Source organism: Psammomys obesus, unplaced genomic scaffold (genome assembly GCF_907164565.1).
Source record: "Psammomys obesus unplaced genomic scaffold, mPsaObe1.curated_primary_1811, whole genome shotgun sequence".
Classification (NCBI taxonomy): Eukaryota; Metazoa; Chordata; class Mammalia; order Rodentia; family Muridae; genus Psammomys; species Psammomys obesus.
This window is the reverse complement of record NW_026587216.1, coordinates 27,091,217-27,104,469: the sequence shown is the minus strand read 5'-3', so window position 1 is coordinate 27,104,469 and position 13,253 is coordinate 27,091,217. Positions and strand designations below refer to the sequence as shown.

Below are 13,253 nucleotides of genomic sequence, written 5' to 3'. Positions count from 1 at the left end.
ATTAAACATGGCCGCAAGACCGAGCCTCCTGGTCAGCAAGGTAAAAGGTTATCCTCCAACATCATCATCATCATCATCATCATCATCATCATCATCATCATCATCAGAAGCACTCTAATTTCTTTGTGGAAAACAAAGCCTTTTTCATTATTGTATATTAAGAAGCAATGATCTTTTCTGCAGCCCACCGGTCCCTCAACCCACCGCACCAGTGAGACCTAGGTAGTTGTTTAAGATGCTAAGGTCCAGATCCCCTGAATCAGGAATTCTGGAGCTCCCTGGTAATGCTAAAACAGGATGAATTTGAGTGTCACTGTGTGAAGAAGGCTTCTGAAAAGTATTTGCCCTTGTGTAAATACTGGATCTCCAACAACAGCCTTCAATTAAAGGTGCTAAACAAAAAACTACAGGGCAGCCCGGTGACTCTCACACACAAGATGGCCAAGGCAGTGCAACCCAAGCGGCATTGCTGCAGCGTTTTGGGAGACACCCTGTTGAGCTAAAACCTTGGCTTGACATTTTAATGCTTTACTTTCTTTGCAGCACTTAGCAAAGGCCTCGCACACTAAGGCTGGGTAGATTCTGAAAATCCCAATTCAGTTCTGTCCTTCTGCCTCTCTCTGCTAATCCCTGTGTCTGTTATCTGAGCTTGAAACCCTGGTACATCTTCTTCCCTATGTGATGTCAAATATCACTGTCAGCATGACTGGATTTAGACTTAACCTAGAAGACAAACCCCAAGCTTACCTGTGACGCTGTTTCCAGGGAAGTTTATTTAACTGAGATGAGAAGACCCATCCTGAATAAGGGAGGGATCATCCTATGGGCTAGGGAGAGAAAGACAGAGACAGAGGGGAAAGGACAGGGGAGGGGAAAGGAGGAGAGGGGAATGGAAGGGAGAGGAGAGGAGAGAGGGGGGGGGGGGGGGGGGGGGGAGGGGAGGAGAGGAGAGGAGAGGAGAGGAGAGGAGAGGAGAGGAGAGGAGCAGGTAAAGGCAAGTACAGTCTGCATACAGGCATTCATCTCTCTGCTTCCTGCTTCCTGTGTAATATGACCAGCCGCCTCATGATCTGCTCCCATGCCTTCCCCACCATAACAGAGACCAGCCCTCCAAACTATGAGTCAAAAGTAATCCCCTTTCAACCCCCTTTTCTTCAGGTTTCTTCTTGTCAGAGATTTGATCACAGCAATGAAAAAAAGCACCTAATCCACATCATTTCCATGTCAGCTGTCACAGCCCACAGGAATGACCTTTCTTCCTTTCTCTCATTCAACAATTCATTGTGCAGAAAAGTATTTTAAAGACAGGTGTGTGTGTGTGTGTGTGTGTGTGTGTGTGTGTGTGTGTGTGTGTAGATGGAACCCAGGGTCTTGAACATGCCAAGCAAGCATTGTATTACTGAGCTACATTTTCAGCCCTGGAAACATAAATTTTCATCCTACAACCCATAGTAAGAAGAGCCCTCAGTTATCAGTGGCTTTATGAAGCAGAGTTAAAAACTAACATAGAAGAAGAGAAGTAAGAGAAGATCTGGGTTCATTTAGTCTGCATGATAATGATATACTCTGTGCTGGAGTGAAGGTTCCCTGATATTTTTATTGTCTCCATGGCTTCCGGGAATTATACAAGAAATTATTTATATATACATATATATATATATATTATATGTTTTATATACATATTATATATGTGTAAATTATATAAGAAATGACAGAGATCCATTTTGATGACTCTGAATGTTTTCAGACCTTAAAATAAATGCTAAGTTGAACAACTATTCATTAAATATTTACTGAGTTCCACTTTGGGATTAACTCAGCAGTGTAATATGACGAGGGGGGAGAATCTTTGCCTTGGTGGGGCTGGCTTTCTCACAGGAGAGAAGACAAAGTAAAGATACAGGGAGGTTCCAGTCAGCCCTGAATCACCCTGGGCTCTGCATCTGTGATCTCAACCAACCACAGAGCAAAAACAAAGGGAAAAAAATGCATCTGCACCGAGCATGTTGGGATTTCCCTTGTCATTGTTCATAAACAATGTAGCCTGTGTGGTCCTTTATGTTGTGATGAGCACTATCAGAAATCTAGAGATAACCCAACGTCTATAGCAGGGTGTCAAAATGTATGTGTAAACACCTTGAGTCTTCCTGGAGCCTGTGTCTCACGGACACCTGCGCATCTGCTGCTACAAAGGGGCCAGCCTATGTCCGGAGCAGCACTGAGCCCTATGTAGTTGAAGCACGCTTTGTAGGTGAGACTGAAATAAGGAAATGGCATGGAAAATACAGCCAGGGGTTAAATCCAGAACGTCCTGTGGGGCAGGTGGCTTTGAGTGTGGTGACAGAAGATGGAAGCTGTTAGCTGAGGAGTTATGTTGACCTGGAGCCTCTGGCAGCTGAGTGAAAAGTGCCTGAACAGGCAGGGGCCAATGCCACAACCAGGCTCTTTTTCCTTGCCTTCCGGGCAAACCTCACCTAGGTTCTGTGCACAGCTTTCTCCTTGGGCCCCTCGTCCATTGCACTCTTTTACCTAGATCTCCCTTTCACAGTGTTTTTGGCAGCTCTTTCAGAGAGAGGAATTCCAAGAAAGGCTGGAGAAAGGAATTCCAAGAAAGGCTGGGGTTCCTGAAGGCAGGTGCTTCACAATACGACCCCCAGCACACACACACACACACACACACACACACACACACACACACACACCCCTCCCAAGCCTTACCATGCCAATTTGTTCAGTGTGTCAAGCATAAGAAACCTAGTCATCATTTCCAAACACATCTAACCTCTGCGCTTCATTCTCTACCTGGGGTGTTTGGCTCTCCCATCTCTACAGGGATCAGGTGGCCTGCTGTGTGTCCTCTTTCCTGATTCTTCCATTAAATGCCCTGTCTCCTGCCCTCAGTCAGTCCTATCCCCCTTTCTGGTTCTCTTGTGATGCTGGGGGATGGAATCCAGAGCCTTGTGCATGTCACACTGTACTCTCTTTGTGCTCCTCCAGTTGTCCCCCGTTCTTCTCCCCAGAGAAACACAGTTCACTCACTTCATTACAGCCGCAGCCAAGTCTGAAACCATCTACGGGATCTGCTTATCCTCATCCCGACACTGCCACACTCACACCAAAACTGCGCTGAGTGTGCACTGAAACACTAGAATTTTACAGATTCTGGAGGTCCAAACCCAGATCCTCATGCTCGCTCAGCAGGCATTTTACTGCCTCAGCTTTCTCGCAGGCCCTAACATTATCCTTTAATGGCAATAATAGTGATGATAATAATAATAAATCTATAACCTTTAGTAATTCTTTTAAAATCAACTCATCACCTCAAACTAACATTGCCTTTTGGTTAGGCTTGCAAACATATTGCACAGCAACACAGACAGAATTTTAGCTAGAACAAATTTCATTTATACTAAATTAATAATGCCAAACAATTAAAAGTAGGCACAAAGGAAAACTGACTGCCACCATTTTTTTCCCTATACAGAAAGATGCTCAGTTAAATGGAAAAAGTTTTAAAATTCTAGGCCTCAAACCGCAGGAAAATTGATCTGCTTAAGTATTTTAAGTATTTTTGTTAAGATTTCGATGGAGTCAATGTTAATCTCTTTGTTGAAAGGCGGCGGAGACACACTGAGATTTTGGCTTTCCTCTTTGTGGTGTTTTACAACAGCCTCATTCTACATAATTTATGAGAATCTAGGAACTTGAGTCAGATTTTCCAATGTCGGAATCAAAATGGGGAAGCAGAAAATAGAAAGGAGAAGGGGTTTTCTTCAGGCATCCTCAGCAAGAGAGCTTCTAAAAGGCACCATGCTAGCAGGTGTGCTGGCCCTCCTCATCCCAGGTACTTGGGAGGCTTAAGCAAGAGGTCACCTAAACCCAGGGGGTTCAAAGCCAGCTTGGGTGACCCAGCAAGACCCTGTGTACAAACAAAAACAAACCAAAAAAGGCACCATTCTGGAAAGCCTACATCGTTTTCTTTTTAAGGAAGTACAAATCGATAGCTAAGCTATCTATCTCTTCTTTAAAGGAGCTGGTATTGATGAGCACAAGAAGTAAAGAGGAAAGGAAACGCTGCTTCAGAAAACAAGAGTATGTGGGAGTCAAACTCAGATTTAACTCAGAATGAAATCAAGACCATTTTGCGATGCAAGACCTTCCCTAAGAGCCTCGGCTCTGTAACGTGGATCATGCCAAGCCTGAGTTCATACCCAGAGGTTTGATTTGTCCTTCTGCAGGCTGGATTATAGTACAATGTCACTTCTGACAGCTGCTTTGCAGCAAGTACTCTAAGGGATATCAGTGTGTACAAGATAAGTGAAGTGATTCAAATACCTTAATTAAACATCATTCCAATAACATAGTGTAGTTTAAGTCATTTTTAAGCAAGATCTTTCCAGTCGATCCTATTAAAATAGTGTTACTGTTTAATGAGAAGAAGTGAACCATGGCAGGAGTGGTTGCATGTGCCCATAATTCGAACATTCAGAGGCAAGAGGGTCAGAGGTCCAAGGGCAGCTTCAGCCACATAATGGGTTTAAGGCCAGCCAAGGCTACATGAGACTCTGTCTTGAACTCCCAATCTACAACCAGCTAGAGAATCCATTCTGCACAAGTAGAGAACTGAATTACCAGTGTGTCCCATCTAGGAGGTTTACCCAAAAGTGGGGTCACTCATCCCAATCCAGAAAGGGAGAGAAAGCTAGAATTTACCAGAAATATGAGCAAGAAAATCAGACTGGAAACTGATTTCGTAAACCAATAATACACAACATGTTCAGAACACACACATACACACACACACATACACCTGTAAGGAAAGCCAGAAACTCACAATACAGTACAAGAAACTAACTAATAAATCTTAAATACCAGAACAAATTCTTCTCATGTTGATATGATAGTAGAACCCCCCAGGAAAAGCTCTGGAAGTTTTTGAGGAGCATTGGGAAGAGAACATGGCAGAGATCCATGAAAAGAGAGGGCAGCTGAAGCATCTAGAAAGAGCCTCTGGGACTGGAGAAATGGCTTAGCAGGAAATAGTGCTTTCTGCTCTTGCAAAGGAACACGGTCAGTTTCCCAGTACCCACCTAGCAGCTCACAACTTGTTATTTCTGTTCCAAGGGATCTGGCCCCGCACCTGGCCTCTGCAGGCAGCAGACGTGCAAGCAGTGTACAGAGAAGCATGCAGGCAAACACTCAGACACATAAAATATAATGAATAAATCTTTAGAAATAATATCAGCATTTGTATGGGGTTCCTGTCCACTTGATACATTTCACAGTGAAGTCCTAATTTACAAACTATAAATACTTTTTAACCATGCCTTATCTCTTCTTTTGAGTCAACCTTATATTCCCCCAAATTAAGATTCTAAGTATATTTGTATGTTTTAAATTTCTTAGCACCGAGCTCATCTCAATTAAGTTGTAAAGACCAGTTGTGGGGGCTGGAGAGACGGCTCGGTGATTAAGAGTGTGTGTTGATCTTGTAGAGGCCCCAAGTTGAATTTCCACACCAAGCATCTCATAGCCACTTGTAACTTGATCTCCCAGAGACCCAGTGTCCTCTTCTGGACAGGTACCTGTACCCATACAGGTGCGTGCACACACACACTCAAACACACACACACACACACACACACACACACACACATGCATAATTAAAAGTGAAATAAATCTTTAGGAAAAATTAGTGTGTGGTCATCACAATGGTCCCTAACACAGCTGTGAAAATGATGGGCTGGCCTACACCAGAAGTGCCACCTGAGCATCCAGAGAATTCCTTTAGGCTACTGGAGTATCAGAAGTCAGTTTAGCAGTTACAGAAGAACACATTGTCGCAAAGTCATGAGAAGGAAGGAGATCAGATCTACAACTTCAATGGAAAGAACAGTATTTTCCAAACGCTGATAATGATGTTCCAGTCTACCATCCTGCTTAGACCGTAAGGACAGCTCTATGGTGTATTAGTAATTCTACCCCGCCCCTCCGTCTCACTGTGCACAGTCAAAATGCTACAGTCATTTCACCATGAGCATTTGATAAACACCATGCTCTATAATCTCTATAAAGATTAACTAAGAGAATTTAGGAAATAAGACTGAAGAAAATGAATGGATTTATTATAGGTTCCTTAAACAAAGGGGACTTATTGTCATTCAAATAAAAGTGGATCAAAGAAACAATCTATGTTGTTTAGGTTTTACATTGTTTAATTTAACTTTAGTGAACTCTTTGTTGTTGTTGTTACTGCCATCATTTCCCTCTTTGCAACAGTGTTTCACTGGCTAGCTCTGTCTGGCTTGGAATTCCCTATATACACCAGGCTGGCCTCAAATCCTCAGAAATCTTCCTCTCTCTGCCTCTGCCTCACAGAAATCTCCCTGCCCCTGATGCCCTGCTCAATTGATAGAGCCAACAAAGAACAACAATCCTTTCTAGTGAATTTTCATACTTACAGAAGGATCACCCCTACCACCATACTGCTTCCCTAACACAGCTATTCTTTGCACAATGTAGTCACAGTGTTAGAAATCACACATCAATAATCGCGGCAAGTGCTATATCTAGATACAGGTATCTTTATGACCTAAAGCAACGATTCTCGAACTTCCTTCAAGGGGGACCATTTCTTATATTATTTAATCTATTATCTACTAGTAATTTTGCAAAACACTTGAATTGGGTTGTTAGAATTTTTTCTTTGCTCTGGATTTTTTTTCAACTTTTCACTATTAGTGTGTGTAAGTGTGTATGATGTGGGCTCAGCAGTGTCAGGCCTGTGTCAGAACACATGTGTTGAGATCAGAGGGCGTTTCTTGAGAATACCTCTCTCCTCCCACCATGGGGTTCAGAAATGCAGCTCTGGTCCTGAGGCTAGCCCTCCTCTTAAAGACTTGCAAAATAAAAGCCTAACGTTTTATTACCATTATCAAATTCAACAGATAAAACTATTCCCTAAATTTCTGTTTTTAAAATTAACTTACAAATTAATGTGTTTATAGCTTTTTTTATGCACACACATATCTACATATATATGTATATATATATATATATGCATATACATATATGTCAATATGTGTTGCTCCTATTTGTCCCTCTCCTTGACTGCTGCTCTGTGTCACAGCCAGACCTGCACGTGCTGTTCCCTCCTCCCCTCAAACAGGCTATTCTCTTAAATTTCTAAAGTGACGCTTGCACGACTACCTCACAAATCTAATATATATCTGGCCAGCCATCACCAAGCACCTCCGAGGGACACTGGTGTGGGGCCACACAGTTCATATTTAGGGGTCCTGCTGAGCATTACACTCAAAGCCCCAGCACTGGCCCCTACCGCTGAGCCACACTTGACAGAGCGCTGGCCTAAAGCACCATGCACGTATTTATTTAAGAGATGTACTTTACCTCTGACATTCTTTCCAAAGCCCATTGAAGATACTTTTTTGTCCACTTGTTCGCTTGTCTTTGATTTCTCCTTGATGATGTCATCGTCACTAGTGACGCCAGCAGAAAATTTTTTCTTTTTCTTGTGTCGAGGCGGAAGCTTTTTTGGAAAAGTAAACATGGGGAATATCACAAGAAACATTGCAATGGCACAAAGGAGGAATCCACTCCACCTAAAAAATTGGGAAATGTGAGTAGCATTTATGGCTTCATTTTTGGGAATAAGAACAAATCAGAGAAACAAGTCTGTAAGGATAAAACTGCAGAGAAACAGTGTTACCGTCATCAGTTAAAAGGCAGAAGAAAATCGAACAAACTGAGAAAATAAAAATATTTGCCTTTCTGTGGTATGAATGAAAAAAAATCCTAATTATGCTAGGACTGTAGTGACTATTGTAGTCAACATCTTGATTAGAATGTCATTCAAGAAGTCTGGGTAGCTATGGATGTGCCAGTATGGTCAGTTCTGCTACACTTGTGCACTTCATGATGGTTTTGTTTTGCTTTGTTTTGTCTGAGCCTGAGTCTCATGTAGTACAAACTAACCACAATAGATTATCACTTCAGCGTGACCTTGACTTATCTGCCTTCCTCTACATCCCAAGTGCTAGGGGTGACAGGCATGAGCCACCACACCGGGCTACAGTAAATTTACTAGGGGAAAAAAATAAAAGACAATACCTTGAAAAGCACCATGCTGTTTTGTTTTGTTTTGTGGTGTTTTTTTTTTTTTGGGGGGGGGAGGGGGTCTTTTTTTTAAGTTTTTCAAGACAGGGCTTCTTTGTGTAGCCTTGGCTGTCTTGGACTTACCTTGTAGACCAGGCTGGCCCCTTATTCACAGTGATCAGCCTGCCTCTGCCACTTTAGAAATGCCAGAAATAAAGGCATGCGCCACCACCACCCAGTTCACCCTTCTTATTTCTTAAAAGAAAACGAATAACTCACGTGATTTGTGTTTTGTCTGTCTTTTTGATGCTAGCAACTGAAGCTAGACCCCCTAACTTCATGCCTAGTATAGTTTTGATTTCAGATGGGGTTCCAATACTTTTGCAAGCACTTAAGAATGTATTGCTTGCCCCCACTTATCTACTCCTCACAGTATTTAACAAACGTGATGGACATCATGACATTTAGAGTTGACCTTTGTCATGAAGAACTTAAAGCTACTGTAAGCCAAAACCATAAGAAAAAAAAAACCCTCAGAAGTAAAAGAAAGTATACAGCTGAGCTTGAATCTCATTTTGTAGTTTGTATGCCAGAAAGCTTCCTAGGGGGTGTATTATTGGCAATTTAGTGCTTGTGGAAGGTTAGGGATTGAAAAAAAAAATTGTTCAATGCATAAATTGAAAGACATTGGTTTAAAATGGAGGGTAGGTATCAGTGTTGGGGAACACAGCTAGGTCAGCATAGCTCCTTCAGAACTTGGCTGTTCACAAGCCACTGTCCCTAGCACACCCCTCTTTACCCTCTGGCATTAGAGTTCCCCACGCCCCCTCAGGAGCTAAACCTCACACACCCTCTCCTTGAGAGGGCAGGCAGTGAGCTCAGGGCATCCCTGAGCTGCGGCTTAGACACATCTGGTTTTGGATCCCGTCCCCACCGCTTACTGACTATGACATCTTGGGGGAATGTTTATTTAATACCAGTGTGTTTTGATATGGGGGTAGTGCACATGTCACGTGACATGTATGGAGGTCAGAGGACAACTCTGTGGAATCAGTTCTCTCCTTCAACCTTTATATGGGTTCTGGGGAGTGAATTCAAGTAACCAGGCTTGCACAGCAAGCAACTTTACCCACTGAGCTATTCTGCTAATTCATGAGAGACACTCAAATCTATTCCCAGATGAAGGGAAGAACTATAGCAAGGAAATAAAAAAGGGACAGCTTGCAAAGCAAAGCAAACCAGCTCATATTCTTCAATAGCTTCAAGAAGTGGCCATACGAAATGAGATGAGGCCATCCCCTGAGCACACTGCTCAACAGGATTCCGAGAAAAGCCATGACAGGAGAATGTCCAGCATTCGCTGAAAAAATTCAACACAATAATTGTTAACATTGAGAGGCCCAGATATCTAAACCCCTTTTGTGAGCCATTATTCAGGCCAGCCACAAGGTAGGCAGTAGACTGACAAATGGTTCCATTCCTGTCATTTCCCTCACCCAGCACACCACACTGAGGCTTTATTCAAGTAATTCAACTCACCTAATAGTAATTTCCTGACTTATAACGTGTATGATGTTAAAGGCTACACTTGATTGTTAAAATGGATTAAATGAATATGTGTATAAAGTTTTTAGTATAATGCTGGACACAGAGTAATAAATACCAGCATGTTTAATAAATACCAGCATGATTTCTCCCTTCAGTCCCTCACTTCTCTTTAATGAAAATTCATCTTTGCTGTTGAGCACTGCATTCAATGGGAAACCTATTATCGGCAAGACTACTGAATAGGAAAAATTTCAAATTCATTTTTAAACAGACTTGGATAGTTCTAAACTGACAATCTTTTCTAGAATTAAGATTTAGAAAAAAAAATAAAAATAAAAAAAAAGATTTAGACATCAAGCAGATAGATAAAATTATCTGAATATTGGTAAAATTCAAAGCACTGAAGATGCCTTCATTGGGCAGTGCAGGTCCATAATTCCAACTACGCAGGAGGCTGAGGCAGGCGGACCGCAAGTTCAAGGCCAGCCTTGGCTACAAGTGAGTTCAAGGCCAGCCTGAGCAACTTGGTGAGACTGAGTCTGGAAATCAAAAGCTAAAAGAGAAAGCTGGGAACGTATCATGGGGATAGAGCGCTTGTCAGGTTTATGTAGGACCCTGCATTTGACCCCCTTTTGAAATGAAAACAAAACCAACAACAAAAAAAGAAAACAGAACTGAAGGCCAGGACTACTAGACATCCAAAACAAGACAAACTCAAGAGCTCTCCATAATCAACTCACAATAACTCACAATAACCCTCTACAACTAGGCACCCCAAGTCCACACTGGTACTAGGAACACACTAGAGAAATGAGACATTAGTCTATGTTCCACATAGAACCATTTTGCCACCGGTTGGATAAGCCTCTTACCCACTAGACAACTGGTAAACAACAGCATAGGGCACGATCGGGCTAAAACCATCCTTTCATCCCGTTACCCTTCCATTGCTCCTTCTGTCCTTCCCTCCCTGTGTTCCCTTCCTACCACCCTCATCTCCAGTTGTCTAAGTAGGACGCTGGACATACATGGACATTCGTCAGTATGCTTTAGGACTCTGTTTTCTAACAATGAAAAACTATTCCTATTCTGAGTCATTCCAGAACCGCAGTGAAAACAGCTGAGATCAAATTTTTCACTGTCAGTCAAGCTGTCAAAGCCCATGTTATTCCCCCGCCACTGACATACATGCTGCTCTTCCTAGTATGACTCAAACACTCCCCAGGCCAAGTCCACCTGGCTTAGTCCATCGAGGTTCAATGAAGATTACAATAAAAATCAAACTGTCGAATGGCCTCGTTAATATCTATTAACTGCTTAGAAATTTGTGTTAAGTGTATTTCTCACCAATCATGGGAGTTACAGGGTTCTCAGCCTATAACAAAATAGGGTAAAGCTTCTAATCACCCCTTCAGAAAGTAATTATATGACACATGTAATTGCTAATACAAAAATATTGTTTTGCCATAAGATGAAAATCTGTCAGTATACACCTGCTACTGATCCTGCAAAATGAACTCAGGGCAACAATATTTTCAGTTAGTGGCTTTGCTGTCATGAAGACATAACCTGTTTTATTGAAGCTGAGGACTGTGAAGAACTAAAACATAAATCTGACTATGCAGGTAAATAGTACACCACCTAATATTGAGAGTCCTGAGCATCACTTATATGGCGGGACTCTTAACGTTCAGCAAGTGAGAGAACAGCTAAGTGTACAGCCCATCTTAGGAAACAAACTATTTCCAAAGAGAAAAGATGTTCACAGAGGGGAGTAAAGGAGAAGGGGGGCTGGAGGTCGAGCCAGAGAGGGCACGCACTTCTTAGTCTTGTCAGCTCCATACCGACTAGAGTCACCAGGAAAGGACTGTCAGCTGGAGAATTGGCTCCCTCAGACTGGTGGGCACTTTCTCTGTCAATGATGGTTGCGAGGGGTACCCAGCCTACTGTGGGGTTCCATCCCGAGGCAGGTAAAGCTGTAAGCTGAGTGAGCCCGGAGGAGCATGTCAACAAGCAGCATGCCTCCGTGTTTTCTGCTTCAAGCCCCTGCCTTAAGAGTTTCTGTCTTAGCGTCTCTCAATGATGGACTATGCCCTGCAAACTGACACAAATCTTTTGTTCACCACCACCCCTAAGATAGTTTTGGTCAGTGTTTTATCACAGCAACAAAAACCTAAGTAGAACAGAAAGCACTTTTTTTTTCTCTCTCTCTCTCTAAAACAGAAAAAAGGTGACAGGAGATAAGGTTTAAGCAGCTTCCCAGGAAAGTTCCCTCGGGGTCACAGATGTCCTCTTCGCATACTCTGCTTTAGACACAGTAACCCAAACACCTGTGTTAGTTTCCTGTTGCTGACATCATAAGCTATCCCACGTGGAGCAACTTCCATAACACAAGTGGAACAGCTCCAACAACACACTGGATCAGCTCCCAGTTCTGGGCTCGCATCTACACATCTGAAAATCCAGGCTGAGGAAGAGCCCTTTTTTCCTTTCTAACTTCGAGAGGCCCCACCTGTATTCTTTGGCTCACATCTCCACTCTAATCAGCAGATCTTCTGAATCTGGGTGCTTCTCTCCCTCTTCACCTAAGATACTCTCCCCCCCCAAAAAAAATAATTACTAATTTGATCCCTTCTTCAAAGTCCCCTCACCACATAAGGTCCCATATTCATGAGCTCTGGAGATAAAGAAATGCTGGGTTGTTTTTTTTTTTTGTTTGTTTTTTTGTTTTTGGAGGGGGGGTGAAGAGGTTATCCTGCCTGCCATCTGTTACAGGTAAAATCTCCACACGTTTTCCCTCTTTGCTGGAGAGATTATACCTACAGAGAACTACTGACTGGCTGCCTGTAGTAAGAGGTGGGATGCAAAATGTGGGAGACACTCACCAGTTTCCGATGAAACGAGGGTCGTTCTGGTCAAGGTGAACGGGGTTTCTGGGATCGACATAAAAGCCAATGAGCAGCCCACCCAGCAGGTACCCTACTGCAGGGCCAAGTGCTCCCATGACGTACATGATGGCTGAGGAGACAGAAGGGGAAGGTGACAGATAGCAACATCACACAGAGCCGAACGTTCTCTGCCCTTAGTGTCACGCCGAGTATGTCACAGCTGCGTTCACTGGCTGTCTTCTGAAATGCTCACGATGACCTCAGCCTCCATGCTTTGCCCTTTTCTGCGCTGGTGCCTGTTGCCTTCTTTCAGCATCAGAGTCACTTAATCGAGCTTTGCAGTTGCTTCCGTTTGACTTTAAGACGTGATTCCAAGCCCCACCTCAGAACCACCAGATTAAAACGTCTTTTTTAGTATTAGCGTATGTTGATTGTGTATAATAATGCGTTTCATTGTGACATTTCGTGCATGATGTGTTTTTATTATAGTCACGCCCGTTACCTCTCTGTTCCCTTCATGCAACCCCCCTCCTCTTCCCACCTAGTCCCTCCTCTACTTTACTTACATGCCTTTAATTTTTTTTTTTTATGACTTCATAAGTTTCATCGGGGTTGCTTACAGGGTCCTGGGTGAGGGATTTACATTCAATTTTTGAGTGTAGTGTCCCAGGCTAGTTAATGAGGCCATCGTTGGCTAACCAG

General features: G+C 42.9%; 1 protein-coding gene across 1 annotated transcript in view; it reads right to left on the bottom strand.

The window, feature by feature from the left end:
* Nucleotides 1–13,253, bottom strand: part of Slco5a1 (solute carrier organic anion transporter family member 5A1) — a 97,388-nt gene that overhangs the window by 50,635 nt on the left and 33,500 nt on the right. Inside the window, exons 2-3 of the mRNA XM_055603485.1 lie at nucleotides 12,549–12,681; nucleotides 7,411–7,622 (exon numbers count right to left, since the gene is read on the bottom strand). Of these exons, the coding sequence (XP_055459460.1) occupies nucleotides 7,411–7,622; nucleotides 12,549–12,681 (345 nt within the window). The remainder of the gene's footprint in view (nucleotides 1–7,410; nucleotides 7,623–12,548; nucleotides 12,682–13,253) is intronic.